This window comes from Megalobrama amblycephala, linkage group LG9, assembly GCF_018812025.1.
Source record: "Megalobrama amblycephala isolate DHTTF-2021 linkage group LG9, ASM1881202v1, whole genome shotgun sequence".
Lineage (NCBI taxonomy): Eukaryota > Metazoa > Chordata > Actinopteri > Cypriniformes > Xenocyprididae > Megalobrama > Megalobrama amblycephala.
The window spans coordinates 2709385-2731273 of record NC_063052.1 but is presented as its reverse complement, the minus strand read 5'-3'; the positions used below and the strand labels follow the sequence as shown (position 1 = coordinate 2731273).

At 35.5% G+C, this 21889-nt stretch overlaps 1 protein-coding gene across 1 annotated transcript; it reads left to right on the top strand.

The window, feature by feature from the left end:
• The first annotated feature begins 50 nt into the window (after positions 1-50).
• Positions 51-21421, top strand: skiv2l (SKI2 homolog, superkiller viralicidic activity 2-like). Its single transcript, XM_048201184.1, has 29 exons — positions 51-179; positions 457-578; positions 697-818; positions 915-1032; positions 2791-2905; positions 2990-3064; positions 3156-3209; positions 3307-3464; positions 3573-3743; positions 3828-3973; positions 4370-4516; positions 4623-4707; positions 4795-4901; positions 4988-5134; positions 6838-6937; positions 7062-7274; positions 9229-9339; positions 9435-9546; positions 11081-11199; positions 12636-12767; positions 12936-13073; positions 14087-14191; positions 14625-14760; positions 14893-15019; positions 15104-15314; positions 16060-16170; positions 18405-18623; positions 20338-20478; positions 20701-21421. The coding sequence occupies exons 1-29, from the start codon at positions 167-169 to the stop codon at positions 20899-20901; spliced, it is 3756 nt and encodes a 1251-aa protein (XP_048057141.1). The 5' UTR covers positions 51-166; the 3' UTR covers positions 20902-21421.
• The last annotated feature ends 468 nt before the right edge of the window (positions 21422-21889 follow it).

Below are 21889 nucleotides of genomic sequence, written 5' to 3'. Positions count from 1 at the left end.
CTTTTTTTAACAAGTGTATTAAAACGTAAATTTATTTTAGATCACGTACAAAAACCATTATGTTGTAAAATACTAAATAAACATAATAATATCCGTCGCTTTAGTTCTGCGCAGCTTCCTGCTGGACTGAAACTTTATTGATACTGAAGAACTGCAGAGTAACATCATGGACAAAATAGGTATGAAATATATACATTAGTAATGTTTTTATTAGTAATTCTGCGTGTTTTCCTGTCGTAGTATAATAATATCACCAGCAGCTAGCTCAGCATTTAGCTGCTTTGTGTCATAAGTCGCTCATATGACAGCCAACTCAGCAACTACATTGTAAAGTACATCTGACAGTAATGGTCCAATGGGTTTTATGAGCTTTTTGGTGTCACGACAGATTGTAGACTTTGCATTTGCATCTAGTTGCAGTGGTACTGATGAACTGCTGTTCTCTTCTGTCTGTAGATTTGCCCCCAATTGGTCCTGATGATTTGCCCCTGTCTCTGCTGGAGATGGGCTGCTCTGGGAGATTTGAGCTCATCACACACCCACTGCCAAAAAACAAACCCCTGCCACCGCACAGCACAGTTAGTCATTTATTAATACTAAAATAATAACAGTATTCATGTGTGTGAGCTTATATATTTATATTTAACTTATTTTGTATTTATTCTGTATTACATTCTGTAAAAATTCTCATTTCAGCTCCCTCACGGGCTTCCTCCTACATGTCTAGACTTAAAAACAGAGGTAGAAAAGCGCTTTCTGCGAGATCCTGCTTGGCTCCCTGTACATGATGTAGATGATGCCTTCCACAAGTTCCTTAAGTATGAAATGAGACATATTCAGAAGATAGCGCTTGTCTTTGCAAGATAAATTTTATATCTTTAATCAGTTTTGTCTATTACAAATTTGTCCTTTAGGATAAGTAAGAGGCAAAAAGAGGTGGACTCTCTCCTGCACTGCTCCCTTTCTCCACTGCACTCTGGTCTGTCTGTGGTCAGAGATCCCACCACCGGCATGCTGCTGGATTTCACTGAGGTAACACTGGCAAACATTTACTACATTCTGTTTATTTTCCTATCCCAGCTAAATATTCAAAGATAGGTTATTGGTAACTAAAACTAAATAGATGTTTTGGTTACTTGAAATAAAGCTGAAATAAAATAAGTAAAACTTAAAACAAAAATGAGAAATGTTGGCAACTCAATGAAATAAGTTTAAGCTGTAGTACTAAAATTACTAAAATATATATATAAAATGATAATACTTTACAATAAAGTTTAATAACTTCATGTTAGTTAATGCTTTAAAGGTGCCATCAAACGTTTTTTTTTACAAGATGTAATATAAGTCTAAGGTGTCCCCTGAATGTGTCTGTGAAGTTTCAGCTCAAAATACCCCATAGATTTTTTTAAATTATTTTTTTAACTGCCTATTTTGGGGCATCATTAAATATGAACCGATTTATGCTGTGCGGCCCCTTTAATTCTCATGCTCTCCGCCCACGGAGCTCGCGCTTGCCTTTAACAGTGCATAAACAAAGTTTACACAGCTCATATAACCCTCAAATGGATCTTTACAAAGTGTTCGTCATGCATGCTACATGCATGCGTCGGATTATGTGAGTATAGTATTTATTTGGATGTTTACATTTGATTCTGAATGAATTTGAGGCTGTGATCCGTGGCTAATGGCTAATGCTACACTGTTGGAGAGATTTATAAAGAATGAAGTTGTGTTTATGAATTATACAGACTGCAAGTGTTTAAAAATGAAAATAGCGACGGCTCTTGTTTCCGTGAATACAGTAAGAAACAATGGTAACTTTAATCACATTTAACAGTACATTAGCAACATGCTAACGAAACCTTTAGAAAGACAGTTTACAAATATCACTAAAAATATCATGTTATCATGGATCATATCAGTTATTATTGCTCAATCTGCCATTTTTCGCTATTGTCCTTGCTTGCTTACCTAGTCTGTTGATTCAGCTCTGCACAGATCCAGACATTCTGCCCTTGTCTAATGCCTTTCATAATGTTGGGAACATGGGCTGGCATATGCAAATATTGGGGGTGTACACCCCGACTGTTACGTAAGGGCACCTTTAACTAACATTAACGAACAATGAGCAACATATTTTTTGCAGTATTAATTAATCTTTCTTAATGTTTGTTAATAAAATAAACAACTATTAGCTCAGGTCCAATAAAAAATATGAACCGATAGAATTTTTGATTTGATTAATGTATTAGAAAATATTGAAATGAACATTAACTAAGATTAATAAATGTATTTGTTATTTCATGTTCATTCATGTGGTTAATTAATGATAACAATTGGAAACTTATTGTAAAGTGTTATCAATAAATTAAAGCTAAATAAAAAATATTTTAATACAAAACTATTAAAAAGCACAGAACCAAATTACAAAAAATTAAACTTAAAAACAAAAAAATTATATATTTAAAAAATGTGTTCAAAATATTAATAAATAGAATAATTGTATGTAAATAATATTAAAATAACACTAGGTTGATTTTGCAAAGAAACTCTTATTTCATAAAAATATTGCTTTGTTTATTTGAATGTCCCAACATGCCGCCATCTCACTCAGCCAGTGGTGTCAGTTTGAGGCAGGACTATTTGTTTGCCCAGCCAATGGAAAGCTGTCAATGTAAAGCAATCGTTATTTTTGCTGTTTGCTGGACATCACATAAAATGTTCTTTATAATATAATGCAATCATTTTGAATGTATATAATTGTTGTTGTTTTTTTCCCCATTATGTCAGGTGTTATTAGAGGACACAGCATTGTCTGCAAAAAATTCCCTTTCATTACAAAGACAGCCTGGACCTCCGTCAGAGAGTCTGAGAGGGAGTAACACAAACTATCCTTTTCTGCCAGGTGCAGTGGTTCATATTTAGATAAATGTCTCATAATTCTGTTTAAATATTATCCAGTTTTTAAACACTTCTGTCCTTTGTACAGGTGGAATGGAAGAACTGACGTTAGAGCAGATTAAGAAAAAGTCAGAGCTGGAAGAAGACATTGACTTTGAGAAAGGTTGGTGATCAGTTTTGTTTTGTTAGTACACAATCATTTATAAGTGTGTGAGAGAGAAAAAGAAACTGTGACCGTCTTTTTCTTGTCTTAGATTTGTTTACGGTTCCTCCAGGGCTGAAGGCTGGTATGGACTTCAGTGACAAAGGTTTGGTTCTATATTGTTCTCTGCATTTGGACCATGTCATCATCCCACTTTAAGTTGTGCATTACTATGCAAAAATGTGCTCATTTAATATTTTTAGAAGCCAGAACCATGAAGAGTGAGGTGAACCTGCTGTCACTCCTGTCAACTTTTGATGATGTCCTTGACGCTTTGCCAGAGGAGAAAGAGGCAGTGTCACAAAAAGAGGAGACTGTTAAACTTCCCAGAACTAACAGCTTAGAGGACCTCGGAATTAAAGTGTGTATGACTTTGAGAAAGAGTACTTAGTTATTTGAAAGCCCAACATTTTTGTGTTTGTTTTGTCATTTTCAAGATATGTTCTTCTAAAACACATGTACACCTCAGGATTCGGGCAACTCTCCTTCTCAGCCTCCAGCGAACACAGTAAGTCTGACTGAACAAAAGAAGAAACCACAGGAAGAAGACAAGGGAGATAATAAGAAGTGGGCCATTCCTGTGGACATCACCTCACCCTGTGAGGACTTCTACAAACGTATCCCTGATCCTGCCTTTAAGGTCAGAACTCAGTATATGCACATGATTTTTAAGAGTTCACTAAAATAACGGTTTGTTTATTTGGGTTGTTTTTCTGTTTTTCAGTATCCCTTTGAGCTGGACGTGTTTCAGAAGCAGGCTATTCTCCGACTCGAAGCTCATGACTCTGTCTTTGTGGCGGCCCACACCTCAGCGGGCAAGACCGTGGTGGCTGAATACGCAATTGCACTTTCCCAGAAACACATGACCAGGTGTGTATGTGAGACCCAATGTCTACTGATTGCATCATTTTATTTCTCTATTCTTTCCTTTTTATGTTTTTAAAAGAAGCCTCTTATTCTTACCAAGGCTGCATTTATTCGATTACAGTAAATACAGTAATATTGTGAAATATTATTACAATTTAAAAGAACTGTTTTCAATTTAAATATATTTTAAAATTACTCCATTACTCCAGTCTTCAGTGTCACATGATCCATTATTCTAATATGCTGATCATTTCTTATTATTATCAATTTTGAAACTGCTGCTTAATATTTTTGTGAGAACAGTGATACTTTGTTTAAGATTCTTTGATTCCTTACTTGCTTTCCTTACTGTGACATTAGATTTATGGCCCACACTAATATGACTGTTCCTCCTGACAGAACCATTTACACATCCCCCATTAAGGCCTTGTCCAATCAGAAGTTCCGGGACTTCAAGAACACGTTCGGTGACGTGGGACTTTTGACTGGAGATGTCCAGCTGAATCCTGAAGCCTCTTGTCTTATCATGACCACTGAGATTTTGAGGTGATTATACAATAGAAAGCCATGTCAGTTACTTATAATTCATAGTTTGTCATGTGTATGATTTTTTTGACCATTTTTGTTAATCAGTATGTTTTCCTCCTAACAGATCTATGCTTTATAATGGGTCCGAGGTCATTCGAGATTTGGAATGGGTCATTTTTGATGAGGTTCACTATATCAATGATGCAGAGGTGATGAATCCACTAAAAAAATATATAGTTCAGTTATGCTTTTCTCTTTGCTGCATTCAGATTTCATATGCTGTTGTTGTTTCTCAGAGGGGAGTGGTGTGGGAGGAAGTGCTCATCATGTTGCCAGAGCATGTTAGCATCATCCTGCTGAGTGCCACGGTGCCTAACGCAGTGGAGTTCAGTGAATGGATTGGGTATGTGTGTATTATCAAAGCCATGAAACTGAATTTTATCCTGCTTCAAGGTTGTGTAGATCATACTGTGCTTTCTCTGTCTTCAGGCGTATCAAGAAGCGGCACATCTATGTTATCAGCACAGTTAAGAGGCCTGTTCCTCTAGAGCACCATCTCTACACCGGCAACAGCACCAAGACTCAGAAGGAGCTGTTCCTGTTGCTGGACTCCATTGGAAACTTCCTCACTAAAGGGTACATTTTAATAGGGTTTATTCCTGTGATGGAAAAGCTGAATTTTCAGCATCATTACTCCAGTCTTCAGTGTCACATGATCCTTCAGAAATCATTCTAATTTGCTAATTGCTCAGGAAACATTTCTTATTATTATAAATGTTGAAAACAGTTGTGCTGCCGAATATTTTTGTGGAAACCATTATACACTCTTTCCAGGTTTCTTTAGAAAGAACATCATTTTTTTGGAAACAGGAATCTTTTATAACATTATAAATGTCACTTTTGATCAATTTAATGCATTCTTGCTGAATGAAAGGATTAAAGGATTAGTCCACTTTTAAATACACTTTTCCTGATAAATTTACTCACCCCCATGTCATCCAAGATGTTCATGTCTTTCTTTCGTCAGTCGAAAAGAAATTAAAGTTTTTGAGGAAAACGTTCCAGGATTTTTCTCCTTACAGTGGATTTCAATGGCTACCAACAGATTGAAGGTCAAAATGACAGTTTCAGTGCAGCTTCAAGGGCTTTAAACGATACCAGATGAGTAATAAGGGTCTTATCTAGCGAATCGATCTATACAAAAATACAACCGTTTATGCTTTATAAACAAAATATCGCCTTGAACGTACTTTCCGCTTCCGCATTCTTCATAACGCTTACGCTGAATGTTCTACGCCTTCCCTATTCTACTTACGGAACGAACGCAGTGCCAGTTTAGTTTTTTTCCGTATCTTGAATAGGGAAGGCGTAGGACATTCAGCGTAAGCGTTATGAAAAATGCGGAAGCGGAAAGTACGTTCAAGGCTATATTTTGTTTATAAAGCATAAACGGTTGAATTTTTTTTCGAAAATGACCGATCGATTCGCTAGATAAGACCCTTATTACTCATCTGGTATCGTTTAAAGCCCTTGAAGCTGCACTGAAACTGTAATTTTGACCTTCAACCTGTTGGTAGCCATTGAAATCCACTGTAAGGAGAATAATCCTGGAATGTTTTCCTTCATTTCTTTTCGACTGACGAAAGAAAGACATGAACATCTTGGATGACATGGGGGTGAGTAAATTTATCAGGAAAAATGTATTTAAAAGTGGACTAATCCTTTAATTTCTTTAAAAACAATCTTACTGACCCCAAACATTTGAATGGTAGTGTGCATTTTAAATTCAAACTTTCACTACACAAAGTTCTTTCCCATTCTCCCCAGATCATTTATTGCAACTTAGCTGCGAAAATGGGTCATTAAAAAATATCAATATTCAGTTATTCAGTAACTTTGCCTGCTCTGATGACAGACAGTAAACTGTGCTCATATGTAGAGGTCACAAATTCAATTTAGAATAGCTATTATGAATAAAATTATAGATAACTTAAAATAGAGACCATAAACTTGGATTTCAAAATAATAATAATAATAATAATAATAAATCAATTAATATTGTAATGTGTTTGATTGTTTTCTACATTGTAATGGACTATCATCTGTAATTAAGATAAAATGTCAACTTAAATGTATTCATTTAGTAAACAGAAAAAGTCAAAAAGAGCTTTGAAAATGGTGTATAATACTAAATGATGATTGTTTTTACTTCAAGAAACCTAGAGTAATATTTTTAGGCTATCATTGCAGTAGATGGACTTTTGAAGAAAGTGTTACAAAACTATAGCAAAGTTCTCCTGTGAATTCATTTAAGTTGAAACCAATGTTTTGTTTTTCAGCTACTATGCCGCGGTGGAAGCCAAGAAGGAACGCACAAGTAAACATGCACAATCTTTTGGCGCAAAGAATGTATCACAGCACAACACAACAGCCAGTCAGGTCAGTGTCTGTACCTCTTGTCATTTCCTTTTAAAACAATTATCGAACATAATAGGTCTCCTAAGGTTTCCAAAAACAACAGTGTTTTTATTATATTTTCTGCATCCTCCCATTGTTCTATTAGGATCGATCAGTGTGGCAGACGCTGCTGAACTATCTGTCTCAGAGGCAGCAGACTCCAGTGGTGGCGTTCACGTTCTCTCGGACACGCTGTGATGAAAACGCCCGCTCTTTGACCTCTCTGGACCTCACCAGCTCTATAGAGAAGAGCGAGATACACTCGTTCCTCCAGAAGAGCCTGACCAGGCTGAGAGGAGCCGATCGGCAGTTGCCGCAGGTAGATTTGGATCCAGAGTAGCGGTCCGCCAAGAGTTTTTTACTTGACAATGCTGTAGGGGAATTTACAGTTAAAGACAGTGACCAGATATGATGATTGAAGACCCGGAGTCAGAGTTAAAAAAAAAAAAAAAATTGAAGAAAATTGAAGAAAATTTTACTGCAGTTTCATCAGCAGAAGTCAGCTTCAACACTCAACGCTCACAGCAATTATACTTTACACAGGTCACTAAGCTACGTCATTACTTCAGGTTGAATGATTCTGATTGGTTAAGAAATAGATACATTTAGAAAATTTCCACATATGGTCTTTGTCGGGAAAAACAAGTCACTCCATCTATTATACAGCTGATACCAGGACCCTGGTTTTAGGCACAAAGTAATAAGATAAGTGTTTCTGGGCACCATTTTGTCCACCTCTCCAATACAGGATCTGTAACAAAAATATTATCACACATACACAGATACATAGCTTCTTCAAGGTTGAAGTTGGCTGGGCTCTTGCTCTAAACAGGATACTTCCCCAAAACATACATATAAGTTGTACTTTTCTCAGTGAAAAGTTCAGACAATATTCATCATTATCCTCTAGTGATTGAAGATGGAAAGTAGAATAAATGCTTTAATGTATGCTGAAAAAGTCATTCAAATAATTTAATATTTAGAAGGATAAAAATTGATTAATGGGATAGTTCACCCAAAAATGAAAATTTGATGTTTATCTGCTTACCCCCAGAGCATCCAAGATGTAGGTGACTTTGTTTCTTCAGTAGAACACAAATGATGATTTTTAACTCCAACCGCTGCCGTCTGTCAGTGGTAGAATGCAAGTCAGCAGGAACTTTGACTATAAGAGTAAATAAAACACGACAGGCAAATCCAAATTAAACCCTGCGGCTCGTGACGACACATTGATGTCCTAAGACACGAAACGATCGGTTTGTGTGAGAAACCGAACAGTATTTATATCATTTTTTACCTCTAATACACCACTATGTCCAACTGCATTCAGCACTCGTTTAGTGAGGTCTGATCGCGCTCTGACAATGGCAGTGATGTCTCGCACATATACTTCAATGAGTGCTAGACATCACTTCCGCTGTTAGAGCGCGATCAGACCTTACGAATCGAGTGCTGAACAGTGGTTGGAGTTAAAAATCGTCATTTGTGTTCTACTGAAGAAACAAAGTCACCTACATCTTGGATGCCCTGGGGTTAAGCAGATAAACATCAAATTTTCATTTTTGGGTGAACTATCCCTTTAATAACTTGATTATAAATCATTCAAAAGATATACATTGAAGCGGCAGTGGATTCCAGAATCAACCCCTTTCATTGCAGATATCTGGAAAACAAAGTGGCTAATGGTCGATATAATCTTAATAAATTACATATAACACAATTTAATGATAACAAACAGAAATGCTGAAATTGAATCAACACTTTTTTTTTATTTATTCAAAAATTATTTAAATGTAATCGAAAAATCCATGGGTTATGTTTTATCCCAACATCAAAAGAAAGAAAATTGAAAAATATATATTTTACTTTAAGAAATCAAGCCTATTTTAGGAAACTTAAGATGTTTTGCATAACATAAACACAACATGAAGAATATTGTACCTAACATTTTTTTTTCTTTAAGCACATGGTAGTTAAAACACCTAATACAAATGTTAAAATGTTATTTGAAAAATTCACGGGAAAATTTATATGAAAACCAAAAATATGCATTATCCTTTTTACAAAATTCTTGGTAGATTAAAAAATGAGCGGTGCAGTTGTTAATAATAACTAGGTAGATTATACAAAAATTGCAACAAAAAAATAAAATAAAATTATTTGGACCTGTCGACATTCACCATGATTCTCATATGGACTTACGTGTACATTGAAACCTTCAAAGTCATTTTAATACAGTTATGGTGTTTATCAGTGTAATTTTGTCGTCACAGATCCTGTTGATGCGTGATTTGCTGAAGAGAGGGATTGGTGTTCACCACAGTGGCATCCTGCCAATCCTGAAGGAGGTTATTGAGATGCTATTTTCCAAAGGTTTAGTTAAGGTTTGTCTTATGGACTTGTTTTAGTCAAGCTTTATTTGACTGAAGAAATCTTAATTAAGTAGGGAGTTGGTTACTTACAGTTTTTCTCTCTTAAGGTGCTGTTTGCTACAGAGACGTTTGCCATGGGTGTGAACATGCCCGCCAGAACCGTTGTGTTCGACAGCATCCGCAAACATGACGGCACAGGTTTCAGAAACCTGCTGCCAGGTAAAAACACATCTCCTTTACTGCCTTATATTACAAACAATGATGTGCCTGTCTTTAGATGACGTTAATGTCTAAATATACCCTCACTTGCATCACCTTGGCATGACTGTTGCAGTTATTCTAATTTAAAAATTATAATTATTTTGTATTATCATAACAATAGACATAAAAAGCTGTCAGGTACTTGTTGGCAGAGACGCTACAGGCAGACAGACATTACCGATGACCAGGTGTTTGATGAATTAGCCGTCTCTAATGAATGAGCAGATTAATTATGCTGGGGTAGTGCAGATGTTTGTGCACTGGACTGCAGTGAGACTAGGGAAAGACAGCAGGAGGCCTTTGATGTGTGTTTGAGTGATGCTTGAGTTTGTTCAGATCTCTTCTAATAATTTATGCTAATAATAGTGTGTATAATAAAAGGGAAGAGAGAGAGTATAGCTGGCCTCTTTTAAAGTCATAGTACACTGTTTGCATCGAAGACAAAATATTCATGAAATATTTGGGTTATCAATAACATATCTGGGTTTCACCCCAAAATCAAAAGAAACATATTTTTATGAAAGAAAATGAAGCTTATGTTAGGAATATTAAGATGTTTTGCACTGTAATGTTATGTTCATGACAGTTAAACACAATTAAACTTACCTATTATAATAAACAAACATTCTTATTACTGTAATGCAAAAAAAAAAGAAGATATATTCTTTAATTGTGAAAGACAATTTTTTTTTTGGGGGGTGGGGGGGAGAATAAGGGTAAAATCCTTACTAAGGCTTTGGCATATATTTATTTGATCAAAAATACAGTAAAACAGTAATATTGTGATTTGTGAAATTTTTATTACATGTGTTTTCTATTTTAATGTATTTTAAAATGTAATGTATTCCTGTGACGGCAAAGCTGAATTTTCAGCAGCCATTATTCCAGTTTTCATTGTGATATATATTAACATTTCTTATTATTATCAATGTCAAAAAAAGTTGTGCTGCTTAATATTTTTGTGGAAACTATGATAATTTTTTCTAGGATTCTCTGATGAATAGAAATCATCAAAAGAACAGCATTTATTAAAAAAAAAAACAACTTTGTCACTTTTGATCAATTTAATCCTTCTTTGCTGAACAAAAGTATACATTTATTAAAAAAAAAATCTTACCGACCCCCAAAATTTGAATGATAGTGTACTGATTGTGTACGTGGTAGTATTTGTTGTTTTTAATTAATTTTTATTTTAATTGTTGCTTAATTGCCATGGAAATAATGGTCAAAATTCACTTCATTTTCCTTACGCAAACTACAATATTTTAATTTCTTTTGAGTTCAGTGTGAACATGACCTGGACATTTCTAAGTATTTGATCTATATAAATGCATATTTTGGTTTGGTTTAAAAGATTATACCTACGTGTGATGCTTACAATGACAGCAGAGTGTCACAGTACTAAACTGTGTGTGTGTGTGTGTGTGTGTGTGTGTGTGTGTGTGTGTGTGTGTGTGTGTGTGTGTGTGTGTGTGTGTGTGTGTGTGAGTAGGTGAGTACATTCAGATGGCAGGCCGTGCTGGCAGAAGAGGTTTGGATGCTACAGGGACTGTTATCATTCTCTGTAAGGCTGGAGTTCATGATATGGGAGACCTCCATGCCATGATGCTGGTCAGTACTGCACTCTTCATTAAACACCTACAGGTCATGTCTGAGGCCTCAATGCTGATGATTCTATGCAAGATTTCTAAAACTGAGAAACATGAAAAGTAAAAAAAAAAAATTTCCACCACTCAACATATTTATCACAAATAATGTTAAGAAAGTTATAAGTAAACATGTATGCATACATTTTGGACATGATTAGATATTTACATTTGTCTGAAAAAATGTGAGAAGACTGTCTAAACACCCCTTTTTTACTTTTAAACTACCTCAATCCCACTAGGCTTTCCCTGCTCCTTTTTGTAAATCTCAGTCTGATTGTTCACTCTGGAGCCAAATACAAACGTCTTTGGTCTTTTTTTAGAGTCCCACAGCCTGTGAGTGCACTTCTGTCATCCTCTTGTGGATTGAGTGTGGGTGAAATGGGCTCCTCTTCATTAGAGTGTCCAGCCTGCTGGAGCTGTTTTAACCTCTCTGTGTTTCAAATCACAGCTGTTCAGTCAATTAACCCCTGTCCCTGATTTATTGACTCCATACACTGTCATTCCAGCACAAAACTCACCAGGATTCACTAGTACTGTTGTCATTTTTCTCTCCACATGGCACCCACAGTTTTCCGAGCTGATTTGTAGTGTTTTTTTATACTCAAAGTTAGGAACCAGTGTTATAATACTATAGTATACGTATAATTGTATAATATTATAGTAGAATCTATGTACATACTATTATGGTATTTTATTATTATTTTGAATTCACTTTTATTTTTATATTTTCAGTTTTCATTTAAATTTTATTTTGTTTTTATTTATATTGTACTTTTATGTGCTTCTGTCATTTTTTTTTTCTTTCCCCTATTTGTTTCCTTTAGTTGCCAGTGGAACATTTTTTAATTTCAAGTGGTTTTTTTTGTTTGTTTGTTTGTTTTAAGTTTTTATTTATTTATTTATTTATTTTACCTGGAAGATGATAAATTAGACAAATAAATCCCATTGAGGCAAGTGAGCCATATAACCCGGTTAGTGCAGGCTGTGTATCAGTGCAATTTCTCTCAGATGGGCCAGTAATCTATGTGCTGATCAGCTCCATGTCATGGGCATCATGGCAACAACAGCTGATGCTGTAATAACGCACAGTGTTTTGTCAAGGGCCGCTGGTGATTGGACCTCGCTGTATGTCAACTCCATTTCCCCCCTCTAATTACACTGGATGAGCATAAAGAGCCGCGATGTGTACTCGTCCTTGCATTGTCTCCTATTATTTGCCATATTTTGAAGCCAATTCTTATTTTATTTGTTTGCATGTATGGCATACCCTTAAAAATAGCTCGACTATTGGCAATCAATGAATTAATCAATGCTAATGGATGATTTAAATGAAATGGAGTTAAATGTTCAAGAGCACAGAGAGATGACGTTAATGTGTGATATTTTCCTCTGTGTCAGGGGAAACCAACAGTGCTGCAGTCCCAGTTCAGACTGACCTACACGATGATCCTAAATCTGCTCCGTGTGGAGGCCCTTAGGGTTACCGACATGATGAGGAGGAGCTTTTCTGAGAACCACAGGGATACGCAGGTAAACGGCCTCATTTCCCACCAGCCCCTGGGTGACGATGAAATGTCTGTGGGGTTTGCATGCCCCAGTAATTCAATCTTACAAAAAAGGCTGAAATATGGAGTGTGTGATGAAATGTTTTGAAATTCTTTCGGTTAGCCAAGTCATTTCTGTCTTTGTGTTTCTTAGACTCATGAGAAGAGAATAACTGAGCTGAGAAACATGCTCTCCTCTCTCCCTCCGCTGGACACAGAGGGGCAGTTATCTGATTTACTGTCATATTACCACACCATCACAGAGCTGCGCATCACCACAGAGACCCTGCAGGTACACACACACACACAGACACACACATACTTATATAAACACAGTGTACTTGTATACCACACCATCACAGAGCTGTGCATCACCACAGAGACCCTGCAGGTAAACACACATACACATACACTTATATGAACACAGTGTACTTGTATACCACACTATCACAGAGCTACACAATTTTAAACACTAGATTCACAGCATTTCGTGATTATATGATGTTTCAAACCAGCTAAGAAAAGCCTTGGACATTTGAGATTAAATTAAATGACAGAATTGAATTAATGGAATTAAAATTATTTTATAAATTGTTAAAATATTTAGAGTTCTGTGTTATATTTGTAACACCAAAGATGTGAGCAAAAATGACAAATTACAAAAACGTCACCAAAAAAAAAAAAAAACAGAGCCATTATGGTAATATTTAGCTAGCTTGTGGGAACAAAAATGAACAACACTGTAGCCACCATAAAAATATGATGTATTACAATTATAGAATTTATTAAAATTGTATCTTTATATGTGTATTATTTTAATTAATTGAATTATTATTATTATAAAAAAATTAAGAGCAGTCAGACGGAACAAGTGTTTTTAGGACCACCAGATCACATTCATGTCTAAATTTGTTTTTAATGTTGAAAAATTATTATTTAAAATGTATTCATATAATAATTATTATATTTGTATTATTCATGTAGCATATTCATTTAAATAACTTTTAGTTTTATTTTTTTTTTTTGCATTTTATTAATTTATTGAATTATCAAATTTGATTTGTATTGATGTTTTTTTAATGGCAAATATTATTATTTGTCCATTACCAATTCTCAGCAGAGAAATTCTCCATTGCTGTTTGGAAATAATTATAGTTTTCACTGTTTCTTGTAAATAATGTTTCTGTTTGTAACATACACATTACTGACAGCAAACTCATGTCACTCTGTGTGTGTGTGTGTGTGTGTGTGTGTGTGTGTGTGTGTGTGTGTGTGTGTGTGTGTGTGTGTGTGTGTGTGTGGTAGCGAGCTGTGCTGGAGTCAGTAAATGGACTCAAAGCTCTGTCTGTGGGGAGGGTGGTGATAGTGAACAACAGCCAGCACCACAACGCCCTGGGAGTCATTCTACAGGTGTGTGTTTGCACAATAAACACATTTTTGCAGCAATGACCATTGACACTTTCACGTATTCAGTAGGCGAGAGTGGGGTAAGATGAGCCACCGCTTAATTTACCAAACACTGTTAATACTATTTCAAATGCTATTACAAATTGTTTTGCTGCATTAATATTCTGAATATTAACTCTTTTCCTTTACATGAAAATATGCATTACTAAATAGTTTTTTCTCATTTGTGTTCTTGTATTACCCAGTGGTTCAGTTCTGAAGTTTCGGTTTAATTCTGAAGTGAACTAATCCTTTAAGAAACATTTCTTATTATTATCAATGTTGAAAACAGTTCTGCTGCTTAAAACTTTTCAGGATTTAAAAAGTTGCACATCTCACTTCACTTTTGTTTTCCTCCCTCTCTCTCTCTCCACTTTCCTCCCATCTCCTCCCACAGGTGTCCAACGATGCAGTAAATCGTACATTCACCGCTCTCATTATCTGTGAGAAGGGTAATGAGGAGGCGGCGGGCGATAATCAGTCTAATAAAGTCTCACTTCACATCTACAACACTGCACTGTTTATTCCAGAGGGTAAGCAGACACACACACACACAGTAAATCACCACCGGTTAAGTCGGAGAGTGTCGTCATGAACATCACACGTACTTTTTCAACATCTTTTGTTGTAAAAGTTTGATTTACAGTGTAACTAACTGTATGTAGGACCCTGCAGTCACACAGTGCAGAAACTGAAGTTGCAGGACATCTCTGCCCTCACAACCAAAACCCTCAAGGTCATTCCAGAGAGAATCATCGACAACTACAATAAAAGACAGCAGCCACGCTTCAGGTGTGTATCTGGTCATATTATATTTGTGAGCGAATTTGCATTTGTCGAACTGTGATAATGAATAAATGAAAATTCCTTTCTTAGACTTGATCCACCAGGTCAGGCTATTTCTACAGCAACTCAGGAGCTCTTGCGATTGGCTGAGGCCAATCCGAGGGGCATTACGACCCTTGACCCTGTGAATGACCTGCACCTGAAGGGTGTGGATGTGGTGGAGGGAGTGATGAGGCAACGAGTGTTACAGGACTGTCTAAAAGACTTCCACTGTATCCACTCGCCCACCTTCACTGAACAGGTCTGACTCATGTCATATTTATACACTACTGTTCTAAAGTTTGGGGTCAGTAAAAATGTTTTCTTCTTTTGAAAGAAATTAATACTTTTATTCAGCAAGGACACATTAAATTGATCAAAATTAAAGACATTTATAATGTTAGAAAAGATTTCTTTCAAATAAATTTTGTTCTTTTGAGCTTTGTTCATCAAAAATTCTGAAAAAATTCATCAGGATTTCCAGAAAAGATTAAGCAGCACAACTGATTTCAACATTGATAATAATAAGAAATGTAATGATGCTGAAAATCAGCTTTGCCATCACAGGAATAAATTACATTTTTAAAATATTTTTCAAATGGAAAAGTTATTTTAAATTGTAATAATGTTTCATCATATTTCTGTTTTTACTATTTTTGATCAAATAAATGCAGCCTTGGTGAGCATAAGAGACTTCTTTCAAAAATATTAAAAAATCTTACTGACCCCAGACTTTCATTTGGTAGTGTTTTTCCTGCTGATTTAGGTCATGCACAAATCCACTGTGCAGACACAAGAAAAAAAAATGTAATTTCTAATCCAATTGTGTCCTGTATTTTCTCATCCATATTTAGTAATTTGGCACAGTAACTCTCCCAAGTGCACAGACTCTCATTTATCGAGTGTGACAGTGGTAGGGCAGAATAAGGATGTGTCTCATTAGCTCTCAGTAATAGCTCTCCCTCAGTGTCATTTTCATATTCTCTCTCTGTGAATATCTTGCTCAGTTTGCACGTGTACAGGAGAGGATGAGTGTTCAGGAAGAGCTTGATAAGCTTCTGTTCCTGGTGTCTGATCAGTCACTGACTCTGCTGCCTGAGTACCATCAGAGAATCAAGGTCAGTTCAGTAGCGCAGTAATACCTTCTTTGACATGCAGTTATGAAATTATCATCAACAAGTTTCGTATATAAACATAGTAACATTTCACTAATAAAATGAAAATTCTATTAATTAGTTTGTAATAATTATATATGGGCCTGCCAATAACCTTTTATAGCATTTATTTTAGACTAAAGCTTAAAAGTACTGTACAAAAATGAAAATTCTGTCATCAATTACTTATATATTTGCATATAACGTGGTATATACAGGGTTCAACATTAAGGACTGCCCAGTGGCCCAGGGTCAATGTGAAAGATGCTTGGGACAGTAGAAGGAATTGTCACTGTTGGGCAGTGCTGCATCATCATAAAAGTTTATCATTTGCACATTTTTAAGCTACGGCAATTAAAATATTCAAGCGATTTTAACTCCTCTCAGACAGCGTGCAAATCACTTTTTCTTGCTCTTGAAATTTTGTGCTGTTGCTTCTAATTTGTTTATTTGTAATTTTATTAATGACTGTTTACTTGTCTTTAATAATATTTGAAATGTGTTAGTTAGGCTAGTAGTTTTTGCTGTGGTATCGAAATTGGAATCGAGATTTGTGAAATTTCACTGGTATTTAAAATTTTGGTGTCGCCTTATTTATTAAAGGTGCCCTAGAATCAAAAATTGAATTTACCTTGGCATAGTTGAATAACAAGAGTTCAGTACATGGAAAAGACATACATTGAGTTTCAAACTCCATTGTTTCCTCCTTCTTATATAAATCTCATTTGTTTAAAAGACCTCCGAAGAACAGGCGAATCTCAACATAACACCGACTGTTACGTAACAGTCGGGATCATTAATATGTACGCCCCCAATATTTGCATATGCCAGCTCATGTTCAAGGCATTACACAAGGGCAGCCAGTATTAACGTCTGGATCTGTGCACAGCTGAATCATCAGACTAGGTAAGCAAGCAAGGACAACAGCGAAAAATGGCAGATGGAGCAATAATAACTGACATGATCCATGATTACATGATATTTTTAGTGATATTTGTAAATTGTCTTTCTAAATGTTTCGTTAGCATGTTGCTAATGTACTGTTAAATGTGGTTAAAGTTACCATCATTTCTTACTGTATTCACTGAGACAAGAGCCGTCGCTATTTTAATTTTTAAACACTTGCAGTCTGTATAATTCATAAACACAACTTCATTCTTTATAAATCTCCAACAGTGTAGCATTAGCCTTTAGCCACGGAGCACAGCCTCAAACTCATAGAGAATCAAATATAAACATCTAAATAAATGCTATACTCACATGATCCGATCCATGCATGCAGCATGCATGACGAACATTTAGTAAAGATCCATTTTAAGGGTTATATTAGCTGTGTGAACTTTGTTTATGCACTGTTTTATAGTCAAGAGCTCGGGGGCGGGGAGCGCAAGGATTTAAAGGGGCCGCAGCCTGAATCGGTGCATAGTTAATGATGCCCCAAAATAGGCAGTTAAAAAAATTAATTTAAAAAAATCTATGGGGTATTTTGAGCTGAAACTTCACAGACACATTCAGGGGACACCTTAGACTTATATTACATCTTGTGAAAGAATGTTCTAGGACACCTTTAAAATACAAGGATAAATGGTTCAAAAACAAACAAAAAAAACCTTCTTTTTTTATTATTTATTACTCTTTTTGTGGTGGGGCCAGTGAAAATTTTTCAGGGCATTAAAAATTTGAACCACTGGCCAGTAGAAAAAATCCCTTGCATTGAGCCCTGATGTATATGTTTTGATCAAAGTTTATATGTGAATAAAAACCTAAATTAAATCTGTCCATCATATAAAATGATCATGTCTCTTCAGAAGACCGCTCAAATCATATGGATTACTTTTACTTTCTCTTTTTGGGTGAACTATCGCTTTAAGTTTCAAGTGAAATCCGACATTAAACCATTATTATTATTATATATGTACAATAAATAAATAACAATGTATTGCTTTTGAAATGTGGGACAGAAAAGTCTTAAATGTTTTAATTATGGAAAAAGAAGATCTAATATTATTTGCATCCAGCATTCTTAATCGGACAAGAATTGATCATTAAAAACGTTAATATTGGCCAATACTGATTTTTTTTGTGCTATTCTGTGTTCACCTGGTTTATTGTGTTAAATGTTTAATGTTTTATTAAATGTTTGCAAATGTCAGATATTTTAAACAGTCAGTGATAACAGTATAGCACCATATTCCCAGGTGTTGGAAGCTCTGCAGTATGTGGACAGCACTGGGGCGGTTCAGCTGAAGGGACGTGTGGCGTGTCAGATCAGCAGTCATGAGCTGTTACTGACTGAACTCCTGTTTGAGAACACTCTGAGTCCTCTCGCCCCTGAGGAGAGCGCCGCCCTGCTGTCCTGCCTCGTCTTCACACAAAACACCCAGATAGACCCGCACATCACCAACACACTACAGGAGGTAATGCAGTTCTCTACTCAAAACCAAATTCCCACGGTCAAGGAAAACCTGGAAATAGTTTACATTTTTATCCCAGAACTGGAAAATAAATGTACTAAATTTAAATCTAAATTTAAATTTGAGCCATTAGAATATAAAGCATCAGATACGCTTGTCATCATGTTTATCGATGGATGAAAATTTGTGACTCTCTAAGCTCAACACCCAAGAGATGTGCATAAGAATGTAGTGAATGTGGCCTGGCCGCTTTGCTTTATGCCTTTAGCAAAGGATGCAGTCGCAGATGAACATGTCGGTGTGTGTTGTCGAGCGGCCCAGAAACACGGAATTGCTTTAAAGGGACAGTGAATAAGTCATGACACTAGACTGAGAAGCATACAAGAGTTGTATAGCACACAGTGGCTTGTAAACCAATGCGAAAATGCTCTTGCTGGTCAAACACTGCGAGGTTATGGGCGTACAGGTAATGTAGCTGCAGTTTGACTGCATGACTACATTGCCTGCCTTGCTGTAGTTGTGTAAGCACTTAGACAGCAGATGGAGATGAGAGTGGAGCACAGGACAAGACAGACTGACGCAGTGCTATACTAAGAGATCTCACTATGACTAATATACAAAACTATACATGTTTTAGGCCTGTCAATCAATTAAAATGTTTAATTGAATTAACTGCCTAAAATACCAGTTAACCCCCCTGTCAAATTTGCCTAAAATGCCTAAAAAAAAAAGAAGCATACCCAAAGTAAATCGCATGTTGTTCTTGAACCATATGGAGTTATGCATGGTTTTGATCTCTTTTGAAAGGTATGTGTACCTCGGGCGGTACAGTGGAACGCTAACAGGTTAATTAATCGAATTGGTAACACTTTACAATAAGGTTCATTAGCTAAACATTAGTTAATGTATTAACTAACATGAACTAACCATGAGCAATACATTTGTTACTGTATTGTTAACATTAGTTAATGAAAATACAGTTGTTCATTGTTTGTTCATGTTAGTTCACAGTGCATTAACTAATGTTAACAAGATTTTAATACTGTATTAGTAAATGTTGAAATTAACATTAACAAAGATTAATAAATGCTGTATGAGTGCAGTTCATTATTAGTTCATGTTAACTAATGAACCTTATTTTAAAGTGTTACCATTGAATTAATGACAATTTATCACATATAAAAATATTTTCAGAGAAACTTCTCTAATTGAAAATAAAACATTAAGACATTATTTGATGAGTAAATCATTATTATATTGTATTATACATAAGAAGACTTTATGATCACCAAAGCTGCATTTATTTGGTCAAAAATACTGTAAAAACAGTAATATTAAGAAATATTCTTACAATTTAAAAGAACTGTTTTCTATTTTATTATATTTTAAAACGCAAGTTATTTTCAGCATCATTACTCCAGTGTCTTCAGTGTCACATGATCCTTCAGAAATCATTCTAATATGCTGATTTGATGAATGGAAAGTTCAAAAGAGCATTTATTTGAAACAGATATCTATTATAAATGTCTTCACTGTCACTTTTGATCAATTTAATGCATCCTTGTGGAATAAAAGTATTAATTTCTGTAAAAACAAAAAAATAAAATAAAATAAATTGTACTGACCCCAAACTTTTTAATGGTAGTATATGTAATATAAATTCTATAATATTTAATATAATGTATATAATTTTTCTCTCATTCTCTTGTTTTCCTAGGGCATCAATCAAGTACTCTGTGTAGCACAGCGTATTGGTGAGCTGCAGAGGGATTGTGGGATAGCTCAAACTGCTGAAGACTTTGTGGCCCAGTTCAAGTTTGGCCTGACTGAGGTTGTGTATTGCTGGGCAAGAGGCATGGTGAGCCCTGACCTTAATGACCTTAATACAAATATATATATATATATATATAGTTAATGTAGCTTAATCTAGCTAATAATAACAATTTGTACAAATATGTAGATCTATGTAATGCAATGATATGAAAGTCTGATCAAAGATAAACTATATTCATATTTAGACAGAGGAAATCATATTTCTCAATACCTCTTATTGATGATGGTGTGTTTTTGTGTTTGGTAGCCGTTTGCTGAGATTGCAGAGCTGACAGATGTGCAGGAGGGGACAATTGTGCGCTGTATCCAGAGGCTGGACGAGGTCCTGAAGGAAGTGAGACAGGCTGCTCGCATTGTAGGTGACTCCGTCCTGGGCAGCAAGATGGAAAGAGCCTCACTAGCCATACGCAGAGACATTGTGTTCACCGCCTCGCTCTACACACACTGAGAGACAGGACGAGGCAGAATGTGTTGGCGTGTTGATGAGTGTGGAGTGGGATATAAAACAGAATGTACAGAATATGGACTAAGAAACTGTACTTGAATGAGTGCATGTTTACATGAGTTGAGTATGCATGTATGAGTGAAGGAGTGGTATACTCCTCACACATGACCAAAGTTGTGATCTCAATATGAAATGGAGGCAGTTATGAACTGTAATTAATAATACAGCAATAAAATGAGCTGTAACTGGAGCACTGGTTTCATGCGTATTGTTAGAAAAATAGAAATTATGTAGTGCTTTTGCTTTGTGATTATTTTAAAGAGGACTGCTCTGTTTTCTTTTATGCTTGTGTCATTACACAAAGTCGATGTACACAGTGTCGATGCAAGACATTTTGCATTTTGCTCCCTATTAACCCTTTTATCATTGAATGTTGTTAAAAATCATGATTAGCCTTCAGATGAATCAGGGATGTAACCACCATAGACATTTGAGGTTAATAAAAAAAACAATATTCAGATAAGTGAATAATCAATGTGTTTTTTACACAATTTTTACATTTGGTCCTCCCAATCCTCAATATTTTATTACTTTTTGAATTTCAGAGTATCTCAAGAATTTTACATCAGCTTCTGCTTTCAATAAATTAACTGTTTATGATAGAGCCATTATGAATATTCCACAAATAAATCTCCATTGTGACTGTATCAATCAATATAGCCCACTTTTCATACCAATAAAACAGTTTTTTGTTAGTCCAGGGCTAAATTTCAGAAAATGTAAAAGATTTGATTTCTAGATTAACTAATCTAACTTAAAGGGTTAGTTCACCCAAAAATGAAAATTGTGTCATTTATTACTCACCCTCATGCTGTTCCAAACCTGTAAGACCTTCGTTAATCTTCGGAACACAAATTAAGATATTTTAGTTGAAATCCGATGGCTCCCTGAGGCCTCCATAGGGAGCAATGAAACTTCTTCTCTCAAGATC

Excerpts from the sequence above, each read along its gene's own strand:
- skiv2l (XM_048201184.1), top strand. Across the intron at positions 4,708-4,794 it reads ACTATATCAATGATGCAGAG|AGGGGAGTGGTGTGGGAGGA; the intron begins GTGATGAATCCA and ends GTTGTTTCTCAG. Across the intron at positions 14,761-14,892 it reads TGCACTGTTTATTCCAGAGG|GACCCTGCAGTCACACAGTG; the intron begins GTAAGCAGACAC and ends AACTGTATGTAG.